At 42.2% G+C, this 25,378-nt stretch overlaps 1 protein-coding gene across 3 annotated transcripts in view; it reads right to left on the bottom strand.

The window, feature by feature from the left end:
• Nucleotides 1-7,117: 7,117 nt before the first annotated feature.
• mtmr4 (myotubularin related protein 4) overlaps nt 7,118-25,378 on the bottom strand; it is a 42,902-nt gene continuing 24,641 nt past the window's right edge. For 2 of the 3 annotated variants that reach the window (XM_080866699.1, XM_080866700.1), the window contains exons 3-18: nt 25,094-25,183; nt 21,159-21,275; nt 19,501-19,583; nt 18,535-18,894; nt 17,072-17,185; nt 16,785-16,975; nt 15,465-15,593; nt 14,609-14,720; nt 13,988-14,183; nt 13,661-13,846; nt 13,247-13,417; nt 12,037-12,191; nt 10,471-11,884; nt 10,221-10,331; nt 10,011-10,099; nt 7,118-8,825 (exon numbers count right to left, since the gene is read on the bottom strand). In XM_080866699.1, coding sequence (XP_080722825.1) covers nt 8,648-8,825; nt 10,011-10,099; nt 10,221-10,331; nt 10,471-11,884; nt 12,037-12,191; nt 13,247-13,417; nt 13,661-13,846; nt 13,988-14,183; nt 14,609-14,720; nt 15,465-15,593; nt 16,785-16,975; nt 17,072-17,185; nt 18,535-18,894; nt 19,501-19,583; nt 21,159-21,275; nt 25,094-25,183 — 3,696 coding nt within the window. In that variant the 3' untranslated portion in view covers nt 7,118-8,647. The remainder of the gene's footprint in view (nt 8,826-10,010; nt 10,100-10,220; nt 10,332-10,470; nt 11,885-12,036; nt 12,192-13,246; nt 13,418-13,660; nt 13,847-13,987; nt 14,184-14,608; nt 14,721-15,464; nt 15,594-16,784; nt 16,976-17,071; nt 17,186-18,534; nt 18,895-19,500; nt 19,584-21,158; nt 21,276-25,093; nt 25,184-25,378) is intronic. The other variant, XM_080866701.1, reaches the window with a different exon arrangement.

The following is a 25,378-nucleotide window of genomic DNA, read 5'->3' as shown; positions in this document are numbered from 1 at the left end:
CTTGACCAAATAGGCCTACCTGGCGAAACCAAGAAACTTCCTCCATTAACGGAATATCTAATTTTATGGCCGGCTCTCGCTCCTTCATATTTTGGCCAATCAGATTTCGGTCCGCACAATTCTCCACCAATCGGCGTTCGGCTTTGATCTTCGTGTGACGCGGAGACAGAGAGAGTAAACAATATGAATGATTTTCTAAAAGCCCGAAAGCTGTGCCAAGAGGGAAAACTGAGGAAACCGTCAAATAGAAAACAAAAGGCAGTGAAATGATAAACTAATTAGTCGTCTCACAGTGACATGTGAACACAGGCAGACGGAGACGAGCTTTTATGACACTGTGCTATATGTAAGCGTGTCATAGAGACAAACAGACAAATACACTTATAACGCATTTCAGATTTTACCCACTCGTGCCAAAACGGCTCAAGATTTAGAAGGGGGTTTTTTTGTCTCTTATTATTGGATACAGAAAAGAAATGTGGTCCAGGCTTCCAGCGCGCCGGTCTATGGGACACTGACGTGGACAGCTATCACAAATAAGACCCTGCAGCTTTCAGAGCTGCTCCATGCAACATGGAATAAATGCACGGACACAAAGAGATTTCTCACCGACAGGTTCTGATTATAGAGGCGCATTTATAAGCGATCATTCATATCAGTTCACATGCGTCTGTCTGCTGCTTATTTTAAGAATCGCAGATGTCCCTTTAGTATCCAAACACTGGATCTGAAGACACATTTCATCCTTTTTTCTTTTCTTTTTGTAAATAAACATAAAAATGTTTGGGTTTTAAACACGTGTGAGCCGGCTCTCAGCGGTAATCCGCGCCTCGTTATCCACTGCTGTGAATTTGGAGACACTGGTGCTGCTCGTGGCGCGCTTCTCTGCGGCAACTGGGACGCAAACGTCTATCACTGGCTCGGCCTGGTTCCGAGCAGGTGCACGAGAGAGAGAGCGCAAGAGAGAGGTGTCCGAAACACAGAGCCCCAGAGGGAACGTGGGCTCTGCCTGTTTTTGACTCAGACTCAGCTGATGCAGGATCTCTGTATCCTTCCCTGCCCTTCAACATTCAGTTCAGCGGTGTAAATATCAAGGTGCGGATTGGATGAGCCTGACACACACACACCAACACTGCCGCTGCTACCGAGGCGTGATGGACAGGACAGGTGGAGCGCTTCACGTAGAGGGGCATTTGGTACTGCGGAAATGTTCGCTTTTTATTTATTTTTATTTATTTATTTATTTATTTATTTATTTATTTACATTTTTAGCCAGTATATATAAACTTATTTAACTGAACATCGTGTCTGGCATGACAAATTAAAAAGGAGAGTTCATTTGTAATTAGAACGACTGAAAGACAAAAACGGCCATACAATAACGGAAAAATAAATAAATCGCCAATCTTTATATATATATATATATATAATCCTGCCACTCTTCCAGTCCTTAAAAAATTATATATATATATATATATATATATATATATATATATATATATATATATATATATATATATATATATATATATATATATATATATATATATATATATATATGTATGTATAATTTTTTAAGGACTGGAAGAGTGGCAGGATTTTTTTTTAGTGTAAGAACTAAAAATAAAGACAGGCAGTTGCTTCAAATGATCTCGAGCTGTGAATGGAAGCAGACTTACCTCCTGATCCTGTGCAGACTGTCCAAAAGGATGCCAGGAGAACCGGCAGGATGAGCTGCTGCATTTTGGAGCGTCTCCGACTCGACACAGAAGGCAACGCAGCGACTTGGGTTTTTTTTCCCCCAATGTGATGGCATTCTTGAGGGGGTTTTGTACTTATCTATCACCAAACCACGACAGGGAAGAAAGTGTGGCCCCTCCCCCTTCGGGCATCGCCTCTGATAAAGCACCGAAAGAAGGTATGATGAGAAAGGGCCAGTATCACTGCAACACGTTGTTGTTTACATTAATATCACGCTCCTGGACTGAGGTTTCTGTGGAAATAGGGGAAATCAGCTAGAGTTAATCAACATTGTTTTTTACTGACTGCTCCACAGGTAGCTCAAGGTGGCCTTCGGGTGATTAAATAATGGTGGGAGGTTCTTAAAAGTACACTGAACTCTCATTTCTCCTTGTCCCTTTTACATATAAGGTTAAAAAAATCCCCATGCAGTTACACACATTGTGTATCAGGTTAATGCAGCTCCTGACAGAAGCTGTAGGACACTTACACTCATGACAGTGCAGTATTTAAACCCTTTGCCTGAGTGAATGCATGTGGCAGAAAACTTAGAAAGGGCTGTGTATTTTACACAGTTTGAGGTTTCAACCTGAGCTATAATAAGTCTGTATTTATTATATTTATATTCAAATTTTTCAGCGCATTAGGCTGATCCCACTGAAACTTTTTGATCCCTCAGTAATTACAGCTTAAAATTATGTGTCCTGTTTGGGTTTCAGTATCAAAAATCAGCTTTTAAAGCTATTTTTCTCACACATGCGGGCTGTTTTCTGCTCAGATCATTGTTTCGCATTCATTAAGGACTACACAGCAATGTATGCAAGAAATATGATGTGCATGCACACCCATGCATGGGTTATAAAATATCATATCTCCCAGGCTAATTTACTTTGAAAATGTGTGTGAGGAATAACACAACAGGACACTTTATCCTACAGAATTAATCTCACCCCAGACCAAAGACTGCACGTGCCCCGTTCAACCTCTGCCTGACCTCCACTCATTGCCAATAAAAGGAGCTCCTATACACAGAGGCACAGCTGAGGTGTGAGCTCACTGCTGTCTCCAACAGTGGCCAGTCTGTGTAAACTCTATAAATAGTGTGGAGCCCTGATCTACTTTGCAGGAGCTGCTACCTGGTACACGGATGAAAGCTGGATCAAAATAAAAACACACTGAACACACAAATCATGTGAAGAGCAACACTGGGGTCAGTCAGGAGGTCGTGAGTGGAGAAGTGCGACCTTCTTGGACCATGCAGTGGACATGTAAGATGGTGGGAACCCAGCAAAACCACACACCAACAGAAAGCAGAAAAGAAGCAGAATGGAAACACATTTTAATCATTACACTGCAATAGTTGTTGAAAGCTTGGAAGGATCTTCAGTAAATACATTTCTCTGTGCACTGCTGGGGCAGAAGCTCATGGACCCTACCCAGGCTTAAAAGCAGAGCAATGTCTTGCATGCAGTTCAATGCGCATAACAGCTGAAGGGATGCTCTTCTGAAGGAAACACAGGGATGGAGAAGAGTAAATGTTTGAAAGAGGCGGAGGCGAAAAAAAGACGTGATTTATGAAACCACTATCAGCCCATTACAATGCAGCCCTGACACATTTACCAGTACAGATTAGTATCTACTCAACTTGGTGCACGTGACCCTAACCATTCACTTCATGGCTGGGAGGGTAAGTAACTCACTTGTAACTTTATAGACTGAGAAGTTAATAAGCTCACAAAAGCTTCGAAACTTGGGCGTGCCCAGCAGCCATCAAACCTCAACAGGTTTGTTGGATGAAAGGTGAAACGTCTCTGAGAAACCCAGCTGCTGTCATTTCTACTCTCAGAGATACCAAGAATATGTGCTTCATTCATGGGCGCTGGTCACTAAAATTGAAATGGATTCCTCTCAGAGTATTTCTAAACATATGAAATTAAAAAATGTTTTACGAAAACTTGCAACAATGTTAAACAGCAAACAGAAGAGAGGTATGGAGAACATTCATCCTCTTAAAATTTGTTAACACAAACAAGGCAGAATGGATTTTTACAGGGGGAAGAAGAAACAACATCAGGCAGAACAAAGATAAAAAGTTGGGAACAAAATAACTGATGAGGGTTTAAAATGCATTTTCTATGAAATTTCATGACGCTTGCCGGGTTCTTCCTTTGGAGGGATTTTGCTTGGAAAATAAATGTACACTAAAAACTATTTCTAATAATGGTAAGAGCTTAAATTCTCAATGATGGAGAAACTATAGGAAAAACAGACCAAAGTGCCTACATACATTTTACAGAAGAGGTGTTTTAAAAATCTGTATTTAAAGGAGGGACATACTGACATTTATTTATTTATTCAGAATTTTAAGAATAACAGCTTTAAAGCAAATAACACAAATAACAAATAACACCTAAAGGTAATGAAACTGAGAAATATGACACAACAAGTACAATGTATAGAAGGGAATCGCCCGCAAAATCTATGGAAGATCTAGTTGAGACAAATAGACAGTTAAAATTGACCTTTAATGTGCCTTTTTTGATTTCTTTTTCTTTCTTCTCTAACAGCCTGTTGAATGCCAAAGCATCAAAATCTGAGTTAAGTCTGGACTCTTTGCTTGTTTGTTTGGATGTGGACTTGCTGCTGTGTTTCATTTCTTGCTGGATAACTTAAAGGCACTTGAGCTTCAGGGCATGAGCTGATGGCCGGACATTCTCCTTCAGGATTTTCTGATATAGCGCAGAATTCATGGTTCCATCAATTACAGCAGGCTATTGTACTTTCTACCACCACATTTTCTCTGTAAAGTAGGTTCAGCATGACATGTTTGACTATATTATTCAAAACTGTGTGATTATTGGTATGAATAAAAGCTTGAACATGTTAAAGTGGAAACTTCAATACATTTGTTCTTGGTGCAGTTCACAACAGTTAGTTCAAAGTTTTGTGAGGAAAAAAGCCCAAATTTCTTTTCTGCTTTCTCACAGAATAGATTGAGCTGTCAACTTAATTTACATTCACTAAGTTGGACCCTAGAATAACCTGAGCCTGCATTATTCATCATGCTGAGCAGGTACACTGAAGGACATTGCCAAGAGTCCCTGCTAAAAAGCGTCAAAGAACCTGAATTGATGTTTCTTAGAAACGTTGACACCAGCAGCTCATCTGAAAACAGTGCTTTGGTATGGTGTATGAAGGACCTGCTTCATACACATCTTTGTGGTGTGAAGACACAAAACATAATAAGTAGCAAACAATGAAGCCTGCTTCTACAAAAGAAATGACTGTTTCATGTGATAAAGATGAATTTTAGTAACTCTTGAAAGTGGGGAAAGTGAGTAAATCTTTAACAGTGAAATTGTGCAATGAGCCTCTCAATTGGGTCAAAGTTGCTGCTGAAAACAGACACAACTCTGTTTTTCGCGGAGAAAAAACGCCATCTAGTGGACAAATGCAAAAAAGCGCTTTCAGCACTGAAAGAAGATCCATTCAAATCCATTAATCTTCTTTACTTCGAAAGCTTTTGCTGAATGACACCCTGCAAAGTGTGCATTATATTTCTTGTTATCATTATTAGTAGTATACTCCTTTAGATTTTTTAAGGCCACCACTACTTTTATTAATTCACTTATTCAGTTTTTCAAATAAAAAAAAATAAAAAAAATGTATTGCAACCTGAAACTGGCTTTTTCCTGTAGATTCAGCTAAAGAAATGGGAACTAACAGGAATGTGTTTTTGCAACAGGCCATCAGTATCAAAGCACTCAACGGTGCTATATGAAATAAGTTCTTTGCCAAGTTGGGTATTTTGTGTTGACAGAACACTGATTCATCCTTTAAGGCCTTTTTAGTGTGTGAATGATTCCTGGGTTAGTGCTAATTGGCTTAAACAAACAAACATTTCTCTGGAAATGTTCAGGTACCGATGATCAGGACTGGACTAAAAATAAGTGACAAAACAGCCCATGTCCAGAGAAAACCTCTGGAAGACCTTCAGAAAGACTGAAGAACTATTCAACAACAGCAGTTTAAACATTATAAAAAAGTCTGGCTGCTAATATAAAGAAACAAAATGTAAAGAAAAGAGTGGTGGATCAAAACTTTGTGTGGTGTCCTTGTGGCAGCAGAGATACATCAGTGATACATAACCATTGTTTGGTAACCTTTTTGCCACAGCTTCAAAAGATAAGATAAGATAAGATAAGATAAGATAAGATAACCTTTATTAGTCCCACACGTGGGAAATTTGTTTTGTCACAGCAGGAAGTGGACAGTGCAAAAGTTATGAGGCAAAAATTAGAATACAATAAGAATAAATACAGTACACAACTGTACAGAATAGAATAAAATACTATATACAGTAGAATAAAATAAAATAAATATACAATAAGATAAAAATAGAATACAAATACAAATACTATATACAACTGAGTAAAAATACAACGATGACAGAAAGGATTATTGCACTTAGTATTATTGCATATGTATGGATGTGTCCATTTTTCAGCCAATCACAGAGCAAGCCTTCCTGATCAGTCTGGTGTCACCAACTCCAGTGACACTCCCCAAGCAGATCACAAAAAAGTACACTCTGCTCACCAAAACAGACACTCTGTGATAGGCCCCCTGGGAGCACATGCCTTTTTGACTGATCTTGATAGGACTCATTTCATAGTATAACTACTAGCCCTACTACCATCTCGAATTCAAGGTCAAATTCCGTGCAATGAGGACATCAGAGACAGGCCACGGAGTTCCCAGCCTCCTCCTTATTGTTAAATCATGACCTCTGAGCTTAACTGAGGAAAGTGAGGACTGCAGTATCTTTAGATGTTTAGAGGTTCTTTTGTGACCTCCTGGATGAGTCGTTGATGTGTTCTTGGAGTAATTTTGGTAGGCCGCCTACTCCTTGGTAGGTTCACCACTGTTCCAAGTTTTCTCCACTTGTGAATAATGGCTCACTGGAGTCTCAAAGGCTTAAAAAGTATAACTCTTTCCAGAGCGACAGATGTCAGTGACTTTGTTTCTGTGGCAGTAGTCTTTAGATCATACCATGATGTGCTGCTTTTTGAGCTCTTCACTTTGTCAGACAGGTCCCATTAAAAAAAAACAACAACAACAAAAGCAAACAAACTGCATTTTGTATTTACTCAGGTCATCTTTATTTAATATTAAAATTGCAAAAAAACAAAAAACAAAAAAAAAAAAAAAACCCAAACCAAAAAAAAAAAAAAAAAAAAAAAAGCAAAAAAGAAAAGAAATCAAGAAGGGGGCAAATAATTTTTCACAACACTATAGAGGTGATTTAAATACTTATAGACAAAAGAAAATGAGATGCATACTGTAAAAGAAAAAACAAAATACAGGAAACCAGATCCATGATATAATCCTTTATTTTAACCCATGGGATTTCATTTTTACAGTGCATTTCTTTACAACAATAAATCATTAAGTGACAGGTTTTAGCCACCACTACGGATCAGATAACTATGTATGTTACATTTCTGAGCTCCTCAAAGATTTCAGCTTCATAAACACCGTGCAAAAGATTCCAAATATTAGACGATGATAACTACAAAGGTAACGAATCCAGCGATATCTGATTATCCACTGACATTGTTAGCCTCTTGTTATCAAACTCTCAGTTAATCTTTAGTCATTTCAGTGTTATTAAGCAGCTAGCTATCTGTACCATTAAACATACAGAGAGGTGGCCGATTAGAAACCTGCTGCCATCCATAACAAAGAAATATCCTTTGAAAAGAAAAGAAAAAAAGAGAGAGAGAGACAAAACAAAATATGGCACCATTGTCTCAACAACCAGTAGACAAACATTTTTAAGGGGACTGTTGCCAAACTACCCTTAAAAACAAAAAACTAAGAGCTCTGTTCAGTCCTCAGCATGTGGAGGAGTCAGTCAGATGGACATAGAGCTTTATGTGGACACCAAGCCATTCGACTAGAGGAACATCAGCACAACCCTTCAGTCACATCTTCCAAGCACCTTCAAATGACTCATCTGAAGAAGACTTCACAGAAACCTGCTGCCTCCCACCCTCATTCTGTCCCCGCAAAACCACATCAGTGTGCGCCACACATCCCTCAGAGCGTTGCACCGCGACTATACCAGAGAAAAGCATAGATAAAACACACAACCACATCGACTGTGCACATACAGAACACACTGCAGCAAAGAACATGTACACGACCTACCAAATGCACGTTAACATAAACCCAGTCCAGTTATCCATCACATGTTACATTCAGGCTCCGAGAGGACAAAAAAAAACAACAACAGCAAAAAAGATGCAATGGCAAAGTAAACAGCAGATTTCTCCCTTTTGCTCAAGTTTGGTCACAAGTGCCCTCCATTACATGACAGCTAGTAGTGCACAAAATAAGAATACAAAATTAGACTTTTAAATACTGTAGCAGCATTTCTTTTCTTTTAAAGTTGCAGCCTCCAGTAGTACAGGTACAGGCTTTGGAGTCCCCCGACACGTGGAAGGGTGAGCGATTGTCCTCTGAACTGCGAGACGGTGTCCGTCAGGAGGGTGCAGGTGTTTGGTACTAAAAGGTGTGTGGACAGGTTGGAGATGTGTCTCAGGCGGGGGCACCACTAGAGGACTGAGCCGTGTGGAGGCAGCAGGACGCTGCGGCGCTTAGGCCTAAAAATGTCTTTGACCAACCCCCTCCTCCACCTGCTAGCATGCCTTAGCAATCCCTTCTATTACAGTCTATACGTACATCTCCGTTTTTAAAGCCCAGCGTCCCAAAGAGTAACAACTGCTCCTCATTCCCGCCCCTGCAGCCAAACTACAGCTGATTGGCGGTAAAAACAGCGCACAGCTCATCAGTCCCATACGAGCAGGACAAAGCCGAGGCGACAATGCTTCAGAGGTTTCTCTCAGCTGGAGGCTGTAGCGATGGCCTTCTTAAGCTGCTGGCTACGGATCTCGCGGGTGCGGGACTCAAGGAGCAGGTCGTGGCAGGTGTTGCACACCAACACGGGGTCGTAAAGCTGCTGGTCTGGGATGGGAAGCTTCAGGTGACAACAGTCTTTACAGAACACATTACCACAGTTCCTGAAAATGGAGAACACATGTAACGTTATTAATAGGACAAATAATATTTGATGTGAAGGTTTCTAAGACATTTTAGATACCAAACGTATAAGATTTCAAAATAAAAGATCCTCAGGACCCAGAGAGGGCAAAAATGAAAAGGCTAAATGCAGATTATGGATTGATGAGCAGCACAAACAGCTTTCCGCTTCTTCCTGAAGCACATTTAAAGGTCTTTTCACACATGGCAACTTTACTGCATTCCATCCGTCTCTATTGCATTTGGGAACGGAAACACAAGTCATTGTTTACATACATTATAAATCAGCTGATTCTATTTATTACATGTTGGAAAACTTGCTGTGTTTAAGTTACATAAAAAATGGATCTAACAGTTGAACACATGCCCTGCTCAGAGTGCTGCTCTGCCTGTGAATATGAATTTTCCCCCCTGCCTAAAATGTCTCAGTGGAGCATATAATTAATTCCCCAGTGAGTCAAGAGCCTTTGATGCTGAAACCAAAGCTTGGAAAATGCACAGCAAATTGTCTTTTAAAGGCATGCTGCTGCTTTGGCAGAGTCACTGTGCAACTAAAGAGTGCAGAGAGAAACAGGCATACAAAATATACAAACACAGCCAGCTTTTAAAAGGAAACACTCAGATCTCTTAGGCAAGTGCTAATCGTGAATCAGCTTCACTTCAAATGCAAAAAAATATTAAGGCTTAAATGTTAAAAAGAATTTGCACAGCATTTGGAAAATGTACTTATTCTTTCTTGTTCAGAGTGAGACGATGAGACTAATCTTGTACTTGATGTTAACCAGCAGCTGGTCAGATTAGCTTAGCACAAAGACTGAAAACCGGCTGAACAGTTTGTCTGGTTTTATTCAAACAGCAACCAAATTTGCCTTCAAAACTGCGCCAGAATAAAAGGAATAGCTGAGCACATAATTGCCCAGTAACACAGCAACAAGATGCTTTCACACTGCTGACAGCTAGCAAAGCTAGCATTAGTTAACCTGAGCTAACAGGCTTATGGCTGAAGCTTCACATTTACTTTCTTAATCTGAGCAAATACGTAAACACAAATATTTCCACACTAATATTAATCTAGTCTAATCTTGGCATTTATCTATTTTTTCCTCCAAGTTTGAGCACTTGTTGGAAAAATTAACAACAAAAAAGAAACACAATGAAGTCTCTACCTGCAGTGGTGACGTCTCTTGGCTATCCAGAACTCACAGTCACAGTTGAAACAATGGGAGGCCATGTGGTCGGGCACCCACCTCGTAACCTACACACAGAGATAGGTATCAGAAAAGTGTGAGACATAGCTCTGCTCCTGGACATGCAAGTGAGAAGTGAGTGGGAACAAGAAAGGAAGCGTGAAGACAGAAGCTCTGTAGGACACTCACCTCAGTGTCCCTGGGCTCCACTCGATCCCAGCTGCCCTCGGACAGACGGTCCTCGCTGTGGGTAGACAGAGAATCTTCCTCATTGCTGTTGTCTGACTCACGCAGACATGTCTAAGGAGAGAACAGAATGAGATCAGAGGATGGATACAAATAAGAACTCTTCTGAAAATAATTGAGAGTAAATACTCTGAAGACAAAGAGAAATGCTTTTAGCTCTTTCAGTAAAGTCTGTGCTTAAAAAGTCACTCACAATGTCATCCTCGTACTCGACGTATGGCTCTGAGGGAGGGGTGCCATACTGTTGACTCTCAAGCCTCATCTGCAGCTGTCGCACCTGCTGTCGCAGCACCTCAACCTCCTGCTTGTAACCCGCCTCGATCTGACGCAATCTCTGCTGCACGGCATCCATCGGCACAGGCAGCCCATCGTCATCCAGGTAAGCCAGGGCCTGGGGAGGTGGTGGCGAGCTGGAAGCTGAGGGTGAGGAATAAGAGGCTGGCAGGAGCTGATGGGCTGCCAGTGAGTAGCTGGTGAGGGCAGCAGGCCCACACAGTCCAGTGTAGCCTGCACTCCTGGTAGGCCATCCAATCTGCAGCGCACTGCTCGGACAACAGAGCGCCTCCCTGCGGCAGCACTGCGAGCCATTGGCAATGGCAAAGCCCTGGGCGCGGAGGAATTTACTGGCAAGCCGGCGGCTCTGGTGGATGTTGGGGTGCTGGCCCCGGCTGGCACCAGAGGCAGACTGGACCAGACCCTGGACACTCTCCCAGTGGGAGCTGAGCAAGCACAGGTCCGAGAGCTGGCTCTGGGAGATCAGAGGGCGAGCAGTGACCTGGATGCAGTCTACAGGAGCTGCCGCTAACACGCGCTCTCTTCCACTCGCCCCATTTGTCCTCGTGTCCTCCTCCTCCTTCTGGGGTTGAGCTTGTGGCTGAAACTCAGGCTGCTCCTCATCATTCAAAGTATTCTGCGTAAATTCCTGGGTCACTGCGGAGGGCGAGTTGGGGGGATGATCATTCTCACCTGTAAGAGTCTCAGTGGAGTCCCCCATGGGAAGGAGTGGTGTTAGCTGCTTTACAGCCAGCAGGCTCTTTGACTGACTATCAATTTGTCCTTGAAATACAGAGGTTGGTGTGTTGGCTGCAGGTTGAGTGCTTTTGCAGGGCAGAGGTAAGCAGGGCTCTGATTTATGAGTGGGAGATGGTATACTCTCAGCAGTCCTACAAGGGCTCTCAGCCTCCATTGGAGCTTGTTGGAGTGGAGTATCTGTGATCTGATGCAAAGCTTGCATGAGGGCAGGAGTGGAAAAGGCAGTGTGAGCAAGTGTGACATCCTCACTGAGGGGGACAGGTGAGAGGGGCAGGGAAGGCAGGGGCTGCGTAGTGAAACAGGGTCCATCCACAGCCTCTTCAGCACCCACTACACCTGGGACAGCTTCTGGAGTCGGATGCACAGATTGTCCCTCTCCACTGTCCACCGCAGTGTCAGGTATGAGCTCGTTGGAGCCTTCTACAGCGGGTTCTTCCACAGCAGGTGAGGGCTCCAGTGCAGAGCGACCCTCCTGGCAGTGCTTGTTGAGATTGGGATCGCTCGACGTTCGTGTCAGGGGCATCCCATTCTCAAAAGCTGACAGAAGGTCATCCATGGAGCGGGTCTTAGGAAGTCTGTAAATCACCAGTACATACAGATCTTATTTTTTAATGTGTATAAAATGCAGTAATACAGTTCTCCATTTTGAACTCTAGAGGGCAGTCTGACTGTTTGCCATAACATTACTAGTCAGACTGCGGCAATAGTATTGTTCAGACAAACAGACCTGTCCAGGGAACGGGAGGTAAGCTCATCTCCTGTGATGGAGGGCGGGAGGTAGAGATCCACAGAATCATCCACAGCAGTGCACGGGGAGGAGGTGGGCAGGTAGACGGCTGTCCACAACTGTAGTGCCCGAGTATGGCAGACTGGCTGCAGCACCTGGCAGACAAATGCACCGGGAGGATAAGTACATAGTAATGGCGTCTAAGATCCAAACTCTTTGAACGTGCATCAGAAAGGATGGCAGGGAAAGTAGGATAGATTTAATCTTTAATCATACTGAAGTTCAAAATTGGAGTCACATTATCCATTAATCAAAACACTTATTGTGCTCACTGAGATCGTGACTGAAGATTATGATCATTACTATGATCAACTGTTTCCTTCAGCAAGTCCCCTCACTGAACACTTTCTGAAAAGCACAGTGGCTTTAAAAGGAAACACTCAGGAAGCAACTTCCAGCTGCAACTATACTAAACTACAGGGTGGGCCATTTATATGGATACACCGTAATAAAATGGGAATGGTTGGTGATATTAAAGTCCTGTTTGTGGCACATTAGTATATGTGAGGGGGCAAACTCCTCAAGATGGGTGGTGACCATGGTGGCCATTTAGAAGTCAGCCATCTTGGATACAACTTTTGTTTTTTCAATAGGAAGAGGACCATGTGACACATCAAACTTATTGGTAATGTCACAAGAAAAACAATGGTGTGCTTGGTTTCAACGTAACTTTATTCTTTCATGAGTTATTTACAAGTTTCTGACCACTTATAAAATGTGTTCAATGCGCTGCCCATTGTGTTGGATTGTCAATGCAACCCTCTTCTCCCACTCTTCACACACTGATAGCAACACCGCAGGAGAAATGCCAGCACAGGAATCCAGTATCCGTAGTTTCAGGTGCTGCACATCTCGTATCTTCACACCATGGACAATTGCCTTCAGATGACCCCAAAGATAAAAGTCTAAGGGGGTCAGATCGGGAGACCTTGGGGGCCATTCAACTGGCCCACGACAACCAATCCACTTTCCAGGAAACTGTTCATCTAAATGGCCACCATGGTCACCACCCATCTTGAGGAGTTTGCCCCCTCACATATACTAATGTGCCACAAATAGGACTTTAATATCACCAACCATTCCCATTTTATTACGGTGTATCCATATAAATGGCCCACCCTGTACAAAAGCTGTGAAAACCGGCAGGTACCATGTCATGAGAAGGGATGTAGAGGAAGTTCTGGAAGTTCTTGTTTGCTGTGCGAAGCAGAGACCACACAGAGCAGGTGCGTTTGTAGATATTCTTTGCCTCCCTTTCACGAGCGTTGTTGCACAGAAACGTGCCGTAAAGACACGAGTATGTGTGCTGCACCAACTTGACCTGGACATGTGAAGAAGATGCATCAAGTCAGGCCTTTAATTACAGCACTGATTAACTTTAACTCTCATTGTCGGTGTGTGTGAGACAGCTGACTGATGTGAAACATGACCATGTGACCCAAGACTTTATTCATTAGGCCAAATGTATGGTTTCATGTAATCCTGGCCACTTTTTGAAGTTTAAAGAACATGTAGAGATTAATGCGTAAGACAGACTAGTATAGAGTGCTGTCCAACCACCCACCAGGAAGGCCTCGTTGAACTCAAACAGGCAGGGGAACTGTTTGAGCAGCTGGTGAACACAATCCAGCCACTGCAGGAAGACGGGACACTGCTCGCTCACATCGTCTGAGTTCTCCTGGTGGCCACAGCGGTCCCCAAACTTATGACCAAAGTCCAGCCATTCCGTCTCTACGAGCACCTGGAAACCCTGTGGATAGCACAGAAGTCAGTACCAAAAGCAACAAGAGAATCCAGCAAAATAAGTGCTTACCATATCTATGAGAATATGCCTGCATGTCATTTAAAAATCAAATACATTAGATTAATACTGAACTGTGCAGATGCTCACCTCTAATGTCCTGTAGTAGGGGTCCAGCAGGACCTTGGCGAGGGCTACAATCTGAGGCGTGCGGTCCCACCCGTCTGAGCAGTGTACCAGGACAGGACGACCGTCCCGCTCGACTGCTGAACATACCAGAGTGGCAGCCTTCAGCATGACCGACAGGTGCTGCAGCCAACGGGTGCTCTCCAGTGCTGAAAGCCAGCTGGAAACACGAGAGGGGGTTGATTAGGCAACAACTAACCTATATGGAATATGTCATAACTGAGGTAATCTGATACAGCAGGATACAGCATAGATTGGGTTATTTGGGTTAGCTATGACAGAGCAGGGAGGCACCTCTCTGGAGGCCTTTCTGCTTCACTTCACACATTCGATGTAAAATACACACAGCTGACGTATTGAAAACGCATGTAAACATGGGAACAAATGGACAGCCATAACACACATGTGCTGTTGGTTGACGTGTACAGACAGACAGCTGGCAAGCCCAGCAGGAACAGGACTGTGTTCCTGTGCCTGTGTGGTGTTGCCTTACTGTGTGGTGAACCCACTAAAACAGAGAAGGTGGAGGGAGGTGCAAATGAGGCCAGAGCCGCTCAGAGAGAAAGGTCACATAGATCAACTTACTTTCCTGGATCGGGGATCTGACTGCAGACAGCCCTGAGAGCCTGGAAACTGTTCCGGATAGCATGGATGTTGGCCATTCCCATGAACATGACCTCACAGCTGGGGTAGTACTCTGAATACAAACAAACAACAATTTGCTTTCAGTGCAACATTCATAGTCATCTAACAGTGACTGTGTGTAGTCACTGGTAGCAATAACATTGTCCATTTAGTCAAACTGGACTGCACTAAATGTGTTAGCAAGTCACTGTAGAGAGAGGGGATTGTTTCCAGAATGGAAAAACAGCACTTTGTTAAACAGATGTGTGATCAAAAACTACACGAAGAACATTTTAAACTTGCTCTGTAAAGGATGATTTCTATAAGACAGGTCTAACAACATGAGCACTGACAAGAATTAAAGTGTGTGCAAAAGCTACAAATCACAACCAATATCCTCTAAACTGCCATCATAGCAGAGCCTATCTGAAAGCCATTAGTTTTAAATATTCAAGCTGATCAAGGAAAAAGTTGAATTATGATATAATTACCCATATACTTGTCCAGCTGGCTTTAGTATTATTCAAATTGTTTCTGATTGTTACATAAGTAATTAAAAAATAATTAAGCTCCATAGAGCTGAGAGGAATTATAAAGTTGGATATTAAAATTATGTTAAGTCACCACAAGCAGGCAATTTTAGAGTACTGAGTAAAAACACTGTTTTACTTCTCACCGAGTTTCCTGTCTGCTTGACTCAGTAGAATCAGACGCCAAATGATACACACACACTCCAGATAAGGTTCACAGATGACAATGTTTCTAGTTTAATTTGACTTTTTGAAGATGGTGCAAAATGTTTTGGGATTATGCCAACCTTCACATTCGCAGCCTCCGCCCTTAGCTCGGTTAGCCACTGCAGCAGTGTATGAGCGAGCATCCAGAATCAGCAGCTTCTGTGTCACAGTGTTGTCATTGCAGCTGGAGCCGCCCGTCAGAGATGAGTCTGGGGAAAGAGAAGATTCTGATCATTATGAGCAGACAGTGTAATGCGAATCGACCTGCCAGGGAAAGGAAGAAAGAGAAAGTGTGAAAGGAGGAGGACGGTGTCAAGAAGGGAAGGGAACATGATTAAGAGAAACTGACTCTATTTGTAACCTACTGAAAATCAATATCTCCTCATGATGAACACCACTGTGTTACCTGGTAAGTCAAGAAGCCTCCTTCCCACAGCTTCTGCAGAGAAAGACGACTGGAACTGAAATACTTCTCTCTGCACCCTTCTCTAATTGTGTTAAAAGCTCTTTTATCACTTTCTGTAATTTGACATATCTGTGTGTTCCTTATAAGTTAATATGGAGGGGGGAAAAGGAAAGCAAAACCACTGAAAAAGATACAAAGAGTTGTTTTTCTGAACTGTGAAAGCTGTGCTGACAGCTGTCCTACTTTCTGTAACTCACAATAATTACAATGCAGCAACACTGATGCATGTACTTTCTGTTAAAAAGGAGAACATCAGCAATGGAAAAAAACAAAAACAAAACACATTCCCAGCCCTGTGAATGCTTGCAAAGCTCTGAAAACACCAGAGTCCCAGCTATTAGAGGCTGTTTACAACCTGGAAATTTAGTGATCTCCTCTCAAAGTTCAAAGTGCTGATTAAAAAGAAGCTAATTAAATTTATGGTGTGCACAATAAAAGCGATTCATGTTAATCAGCTACCTTTATACTTTAAATTGGTGATGATGTATTTATGTATTTGCAGGTATTATTGAAAATGCAGTTACATTACAATTTATTATGTGTTGGTTCTCTTGGAAGTAAAAGTTGATAATTAAACAACAGATAAATGCATCTCTTTCTCTCTGGTCAAAGTTTGTGAAAGAAGTCTAGAGTTAGAGAGTGTTTGGCCAGGTTTGCACAGCGTGATCTGCTGTTATGTGTCTGGATGACTGCAGAGAGAGAGAGTCTGTTTCAGACACTCACTACTGGAAGCACTCTGTTTGGTATAGGTGTGTGGGCTGCCTGAGTAGACTGCAATATGATGCGATCACTAGCTGTGACTTTAAGAAAACGAGTGAATTTAGACCCTGGATGGTTTAATTTGACAAACAGGGTCATCGTGTAATGCAGAGATGTGCAAATGGATGAGGAGTGCAAGTATGGACGTGCAAAGAAAATCAAACAGCAAGATTACCAAAATCACCATCGGAAGAGTCAGTAGCTTCCCCGCGTTGTCGATTTGTTTGTGCACCCTTGGTTCCGCTGTCCATCTGACAGGCCTTAGCGATGGACGTAACTAGATACTCATCATCTGTGTTCCTCCAGCCCCACCAGCTAATCTCAGGCTGGCTACAGCGGGCGATCACTGCCCCGTTCTTCTGGTGCCTGGAAACGAAGGTTACAGAGTTAATTAACCTAAAATGATGGATTTTCTTCAGCTTGCACCCATATAAGCTGGAGAAAACATGCACACAAAGTTACCTGTAGACCACCACTGGGATCCTCTTCCAGGATCTAAAAGAAGCCACACTCTCCAGCTCCTTGTCAGTGATCCAGATTGGAATCAGAAGCTTCTGTGGGTAGCTGGAGCACAGCCTACAGGATGAACAGGTAGTTAGAGGTTCTAAAGCATAGGTGTCAAACTCTGGCCCGCGGGCCACATTTGGCCCGCAGCCAAATTACATTTGGCCCACGAAGCCATACCAAATTACTATTAGAGCTGGCTTACTGGTATTATACAGCTAATATATACCGGTATATATTGTTTAGTATTAAGCTTTGCTTGTTCCATATTCAGTTTTTCAGCAAAACTTGTTTGAGTCCATAAGAAAAGATTCATTCTTATATCTGGAGGAAGATTTTTTTTTCAATAAATATTAATGTTAGCCCGCGACTTTGTTCCAGTTTTGAATTTTGGCCCACTGTGTATTTGAGTTTGACATCCCTGTTCTAAAGGAAGTTTTAAAACAGTTTATAATGCTGCATTATCTTTTGATGAGGAAAACCAAGATGAAACTGGCTGCAAAAGGACATTCCCTAAAATGTTCTGGTTTTCAGGGTCACTGCAGCATCAATATCTCAGCTAGACCAGAAAACAAATCAGAAACCTCCATCTGTCTCTGCTTTCTCCTCTTTCTCTCCCAGGATACTTTCTTCAAATTATATTCACTTGCTCAGAGTCTAATAGCAGGAGGGAGAGAGACTGTGTGTGTGTGTGTGTGTGTGTGTGTGTGTGTGTGTATAAAATACAGTGCTGAGTCATGGGCCTCAGCAGGCTGTGACTTGTTTAATTAGCCAGTTGTCCTATGTGTGTGTGTGTGTGTGTGTCTGTCTCAGTGGGGTGTGTTCTCCTGGGCCCTCCAAACAGACTGACCTTTTTTTTTGTAGCATTTATTTACCCAGACTGCAAAGGAGACCCCGATGTACAGGTGCACACACTCATACACCCATTCAGTCTATTGTTTCTACTTAGGTGACTGCCTTAATACAGTTTATCTTAGGCTGAACTACCCAACCTGGTAGCCTCAGCGCGCTGTTTGTTTCAATGACAGGGAAAATTGCAGCTTTAAAGACATCCTAGATTAGCCATTAGCTTGTCTTGTTTAAAGTGTACCTATTGGACATCCATTAATCAATTAAGACTTCTAGTCACAGTGGATGATGATGAAAACATCAAAGTCATATATCTAAAAGATGTGGAATTTGCTTCTAGGTGTTGCCTTTCACTTTGAGGTACCCTTTTCTTCCCTCCCATCCCTGGTGACACTCTCATTCTGAAAAACCTTGGATCTCATCAAAAAGTAACTAACTCTAAAATTCTGCCATTCACCGTCAACTATCCAATCATTACTCTTTATCATGACACCATTCTATACTACTAAAACTAGATGCAGTCATCAGGATATACCTGCTGTGCTTCTCATGGTTAAGCATCAGTGACATACTTGTAATTGCAGTTGATATCAGACACTCTCCAGATGTTTTGAGTATCGAAGCCCATCCTCTTGACCTCCATTTCCATTCTCTGACGTACATGATCACCTACAAACACACATAGAACATGGTGCGAGGGTATAAATGAAAAATGCCCTCTCAAACATTTACTTGTTCTAAAACTGTGAACGAATGTGTGTGAACCTGGGCGACAAAGATGAAGGTGCTGATCTTCATCGTCAGCGCTGCCTCCTAGACACCACGCGTGATAGGCCAGGGCGAACAGGTCCTCCAGCCGTGATGGGTGTGCTATGGCCCGGTTCAGACGTTTGACCCACTCCTGGCACTGCTTGAACGTTGCAAAGTGGCATCTGTGGAGATTAGAAAGATTAGTGAGATCCAACAAACCCTTCATGCACTGGGGACTAGGAGAAAAACAAAACAAAACAAATCAGCTGTTCTGTGATTTTCCAGCCTTTAAACCAGAGTAGTAATGTGGTTGCTTAATAATGTGGAACCAAAATGCTGCTGGGCACATCTGCTACCGAGTATGCGACAGTTCCACTGGTTTTAAACTGTTCATGAACACAAAGATGAGAATTTACCAACACCCTTTATTACCTTTGAAACCTTAGTTTCAAAAAAGTATTACCTACATATTATTTTACATTTCCTATCTAAGGTGGGTGAATGACAGTGCGTCACAAGTTGTAGTCATTGATGATTTTAGTCACAAGTACAGTTCTGCAAAAACACATAATTTGACTTTTTCTCCATGTCAAGTCCTTTTACATTATTGCTTAATTTGATCTCAAGTAAGTCAAACTGAACTCCAAATTCGGTCAGTCTGTTGTTATGTGTACAATTTACAATTGGTAATGTGTACAGTTTCCTAAATGAACCCATAGTATTACTAATTCAAATGTGTATCAGAGTACTGTGCTGTAAGAGAGTGTAAGAGTGAGGGCTCTTCTTACCTGACAACTTTAGAGTCTTTGCAAATGATGTGCAACTGGAACATATCTCTGCTCTCTACACTTTCTATCAGCCTGAGAGGCACCTGCAGAGGGAGACAGAGAGCACGTGCATTTAGCCTGATAGTCCACTGTGTGAGCAGACAGCACACTGGCAGAGAAATTACCACCCTCTGGTCTAGTACAGACTGTATCCAGGTTAGACACACTAAGTAAACCTTTAACCTGACTGCAGAGGAACAAAAGGCCACACTGGTGTTCCAACTTTGCCTCTAGAACTGTTATGATACCATGTGACAGCTACAAACCTGCCGTCCCTTATGCTTTTCAAGCAGGTAAGTGGTACTTTAGAGTACGATGTTAATGAACCCCCGACGAGGTTTAAAAAATCCCTTATGGACAAACCTTTGAGCATAAGGACTATGTATGCGCACTTTTTTACAAATAATGGCCAGTTTAATTCAAGAGAAAGAGTGCTGGCGACACAGTCATTTCACAAAATGATTAATCCATCTACCACTCTGCTGAATGTAAATTACAGTTTGGCCTCAGTGCATCCCAATCATGTAAAGTGAAGAGGAGCTTAATGACAGCTGTCTAGACTATGGCAGAGGGTGATGTTTTATCATATGGTACTCACAGATATGTCAATGTCCACACCTGGGTAGGTCTAAAACACAGTGACACCATGGAGCACAGACAAGGAGAGAAGGAGGGAGGGAAGAAATAAGACAGGAGGAAATGGAAAAAAACAAAACAACAAACTATTAAACCCAAAAAGGAGGCATTGGGAAATGAAGAGTTAAAAGGAAAGTAAACACCAAAGAGGCTGCGAGATGAAAAGACAACCGAGCACATCACGCTGTGCACTATTTGTAGCACATGGCCAAGTCAAATGGAAATCATGACGAGAAAGACAAACACAGGCGGGAGTAAAGGGCAAGAAAACAGCTTAAAAGTAAGAGGCTGTAAAGAGTTGTGAAGGGGAGGTGTGGGTGAAAGGTTGTTTGCTGGCATTCATACAGTTCATGTGTGCTTCTGGGGTCAAGGCAGGAGTCTGTCTAAGTAGGAAATCAGTTTGATAAGGACTGTTAGTCTGTGACATTTGAACTTTGTGTGGTAATCTCACTCTCCTCTGCTTAAAGTTAAGGTGAGGACGTGCCTCGGTGATTGGCCCTCGCCACCTCCTTCGTTTTTAAAACTGTCATCTTTTCCAGAAGCTGAATCCTTCTGGAAAAGATGACATGGATTTGGGAAGAAGGATTTTCATTGCCAGTGAATGCAAACAACCAGCCTATTTGTATTTGAGCAAGGCCTGACGTCAGCAGGAGCGAGCTGGTGGAGAGCACTGCCAGCCTGGATGTCACATTAAACCTTTGTGGTTTCAGGATTAGAGGGTCTAGTGCTCCTGTGATTTCACCTTGGTACAAACAACTACATGCCAAGTAAGCTAAAAGTGCTCAATGGGTACCCCATTGAAAGTTTATTTGCCTTGTTGCCACAGTTATTTCTTAATGAAAACTTATATGGGGGAAGGGAAAAAGTCTAATTGCATCCAAACTAAACATCCTTCCCTCTCCTCTGCTGGTGGCATAGGGCTCTGGCAGAAGTGACAGTTCTGTGATTCTTTGTTAGGTTTGTTGTCAGAGACATGCACTCACATTGATGACTGAGTCCTTGAACTTGATGTGAAGTCTGTAGTTAGAAATGGCAATGATGGCTTCATCAGCACGGCCAAGATATTCCACACCTTCCCCCTGAAGAACTGGGAACGGCACCTGCAAAGACCCAAAAACAATGGAACTGTTTAAGTCTCATGTGCATGAAACATTACACCAGCACGCATTTAACAGCTTTATTCAATCTACTGGAAGTCTAATCCTGACAGAACATATTATGTTAATGCTGCGTCCTCAGTTTTGGTGCAACTCATTCTAAATATTGATTGTGGGAATGTCATTTTTGGACAATGACAAATTAAATTTAACTTGGTCAAAAAAAGAAAAAAAGTAATCTCAGAGCAAAACAGCAAGATATGTGACATGATCTGTTAAGCTCCTTGTCATACTTTTAGAGGTACTTAAACTCAAATATCATATTGGCACGGCATTTCATTTTTATAAGCAATACCCAGCATAGCTGACAGCTTGTGATCATCCTGTCAGAGTAATATTGAAGATAAAAGAAAAAGAGGGACATGAGAAAAAGCGTGCATGTGTAGCTGTCCAATTAGGGCATATGAGTTTTACAGAAGAGCCTTTGTTAGCACAGAGGGGCTTGTTGGTAGGAGGGAGACTGTCTGCTCCGGTGTAGAGGGAGAGGGATCCCAAACTGTCCATTAACATTCCATGGCCATTTGATTAGTCGCAGCCAAGCCCTGGCTTCAGCCGCAACGAGACCCCTACATTAAGGTAATTGCTTCCCAACAGAGGTTAACAGAACATTTTTCATTTCATTCTGAGGCAGGGTATTATCTTAAAAGTCGACAGAGTGGAAGAGACACATGGTTGCACGTGCCAACTCCCAAAACATCTTTTCATTTATCTAAAACCGGAAGCTTTTAATCAGTTTCAGACCAGCTGCTCTTGTTGTTATTCTGTTTACTTTACGGCTTTTTCAATATAATTAAAAAAAGATGCACTGAAACAAAAGATCTTGAATAAATGGTGTTGACCAGGAGCACAAGTGTTAGATTATAAAATAACTTTGTGAAACACTCTCGGCTTTGTGATGAACTGGGGGACTGTGTTAGGCCCATTCCGTCTTGACTAAAACACACTTTTTTTCCTTAGTTGTCACTTGGATGCGATTGGCACGAGCACAGTTATTGTGCTATGGCTGCTTCAAACTAATGAAAAGTGCGACACCGGTCTTGTTGTTGAGTTGCTAAGTAGTGAGGAAAGTGTTGCTTAGAGACAACATTACCTCATTCTGTATTAGCATGCACTGCTGAGTCATGCTGAAGAGGACCCACTAGTGCATGTTAAAAAAAGACAACATGCAGCAGAGCAAATGCAAGGCTATAGCAGGCCCACTTGAAACAGCTAACACTGCTGAAAGAAGAGCTCCACAGCACAAAAAGCTAAATGTGACCGATATTCCCATCACTCCATCCAGTCCAACAGACTATTTACTCTCATGCCAAATTGCATAAAACTCTAAAATAAAGCAGGACTATTATGTAGAAATCCCATCGAGTGGTAAGAGGTCAAAAGATGTTGATGATGGCTGATCCATAAAAATGTTTGTTTGTTGTTGTTTTTTTAAAAAAAAAAAGCCCTGCTATTTATCACTGCACCTGCTGCTCATCAATAACTGAAAACTTCCACATGAATCGAGACAGGAAGCATGACGAGGGGGAAAAAAAAGTGTAGCTTAAACTGGGAAATGGAGCACATAGTACTCTGCGCTCAGACATCAGCAGAGCCAAATATAGGCAGCAGCAGCCCCCTCCTTCTCGGCACAATAGAGCGGGACTTTGAAATATCTTTGGGATTAAAATATTTCAGTTTTTCAACTGTCCTCCTGTCCTTGAAAGTGACAGGAGGACAAATGGCGCTGACACCTAGGTTAAGCTTAAAAACCATGTAGCTACTGACTGAGGAAAAGGACCGAGGATACTGTTTTACAATATATAAAAGGAAAACGCCACAAAAGCAAAGGAAAGGTATATGATTTCATTAAATACTGGCTCAGTGGCAGTAGAAATAAACAAATTCAGGTAGAGAGTGTACACATTTATCTGCTGTGGAAAAGACTTGAAGTGTGTTGCTAGAAGTGCCATAGTTAACATGCTGTACAGACTGCAAGCTGCATTAAACAAGCTGTGCTCCAAAAGTAGGTGCATGAGTCACTGGCAGCAAGCAAGTGCAGCATAAGATACTGTGTCACGTTTCCTCTACGAAGCCTTCAGCAGCATAAATATGACGAGAGAGGGGGGGAGGGAGGGTGAGTAGAAAGCCCCATTTAAAGAGGAAAAAAAAGAAAACACTGACTTGTGAGTCGTGACTTCCGGTTTAAGCAGCCTGCCTGTTAGGACATGCACGTGAGCAAATGTACGCGCAACTGAAAGCATGCTCCATGACTTGCACGCACGCAGGAGGGAAGGCAGTAGGGTAATAAATACAGTGGGGTGGGGAAATGCCTGCAATTTGTCCGCAGTAAGAGACATCAGCTGTCAGTGAAACCATCATGGGAGAGCCTACACATGCACAAAAAGTCACACAAAAGCACAGATACAATGTGTGACTCCATGTGTGAATGCAAGGGGAAGGGAAGCAAGCGTAAGAGTGCAGAAACAGAAAGATTCTGCCATAAGAATTCAGCAGATTAAAAGACGCTCTCATAAACTTTGCTAGCAGACTACGATACAGCCATGCTTCCTTTGCACACTGCTCAGTTGGAAAAAATATACAAAATACCTTTGACACAGAGCCCTTTAAAGCATAGCACTTTAATAATAAAACATTTGAACAGGTTGATACTCCCTGCAGTTCAAGTGGCTTCAATTGAAAGCCACAAAAAAGAAACAACAGATAGTGACCCCAGGCCCCTCCTCCCTCCATTTTTCCTTTGTCCAGTGCTCCAGACACATGATGCTAAGCTCCATTAACCAGCAGACAGCCACAGAGCGCCAGCTTAACACCAGAGGGTCAAGCGCAAGTTAGCCATCACAGTTCTGCTACTTGTATCCTCACTTGGAACAGACTTTGAAATCCTTCTCACTTAAACTGACCTAAATGTTTCTGAACCTTTTTATCCTCTGCAGCGGCTTCTAATATATTTATGTAAAACATTTTTGGAACAGCTTTGGGTAGTCTATTCTGCAGTATGGCTCACATATACAAACCTCTCAAGTAAAATTTCTACTGTATTTAGAAGTTGATCTTCAACAGGCCAACTACATATATGTATTTAGCCTTTTTATGTTAATAATATGAACATTTACATTTATATTCATAAAATAAATGCTTTAAAGTAGGTCAAGCACAAGTGCTCCTTTACAACCAATGCACTTAAAGAAAGGCCTCAGCCACAATTCAGTCCTTTCATATGTACGTGCAAAACAACTTCCTGCTCTCCTTATTAAAGCTTTGCATAAAAATATCCCTTTTCTTTACATGCTGGCTTAATTCAGAACCAGTTTAAAAAAAAAGTTTACTGAAGAGAATTTGTTTTCTTATTAGAACTCTATGATACTTTATCTGTAGAGAGTGTAGGCAATTGCTGCATTCAAATGGAAATACTTGTTATTCTAATAGCTAATTAATTTCGTCAGTGTTTAGCACAGGAAAAAGTTGAGCTACATGACAGTGAAAAAAACAAAAGCATTCCTCTGGGTCCCCATCACCATCACTTCTTCCATGTTTGACCTCAAGCCTGTCGAGTTGAGACTTGTGCAGTAATATCTCGGAAATCATGAGATGACCAGGCGTCAAGGTGAGGGTGTTTCAGAGGAACATTGATTTTATTAGCCACCAAGATTTAACATCACAACCTAGAAGTGCCACACTTGTTCCTGGTTTTCTAATATTAAGTCATGTTGCTGGGCGTGAGAGCAGATGGGACCGTGCTGTAGAAGTGGTTGTCACCTCACCTGAAGGCTTTCATCCTCCTTCACCAGCTCCTTCTGGGGGAACAAATCCTTGGCCTTGATGTACTCCAGACTGGGAGGCCCCTCTTCACCCTGTCAGACACAAACACAATCCAGCGATAGAAAGATAAATACTTCTGTCGTGATTCATGTGAGACTACATATGAGAAACTGAAGCAACACACAAAGTCCATATAGTTTGTTGATAGCAATACTGAAGCATGTGAAGAGACATGAAACAATCAATACAACCAAACCCAGAGTTAATATTCTCACTGCTTTTATCAG

Source organism: Rhamphochromis sp. 'chilingali' (genome assembly GCF_963969265.1).
Source record: "Rhamphochromis sp. 'chilingali' genome assembly, chromosome: 19".
NCBI classification, from domain to species: Eukaryota; Metazoa; Chordata; class Actinopteri; order Cichliformes; family Cichlidae; genus Rhamphochromis; species Rhamphochromis sp. 'chilingali'.
Note: the sequence above shows the minus strand (reverse complement) of the source record. Positions and strands in the feature narration are given on the sequence as shown.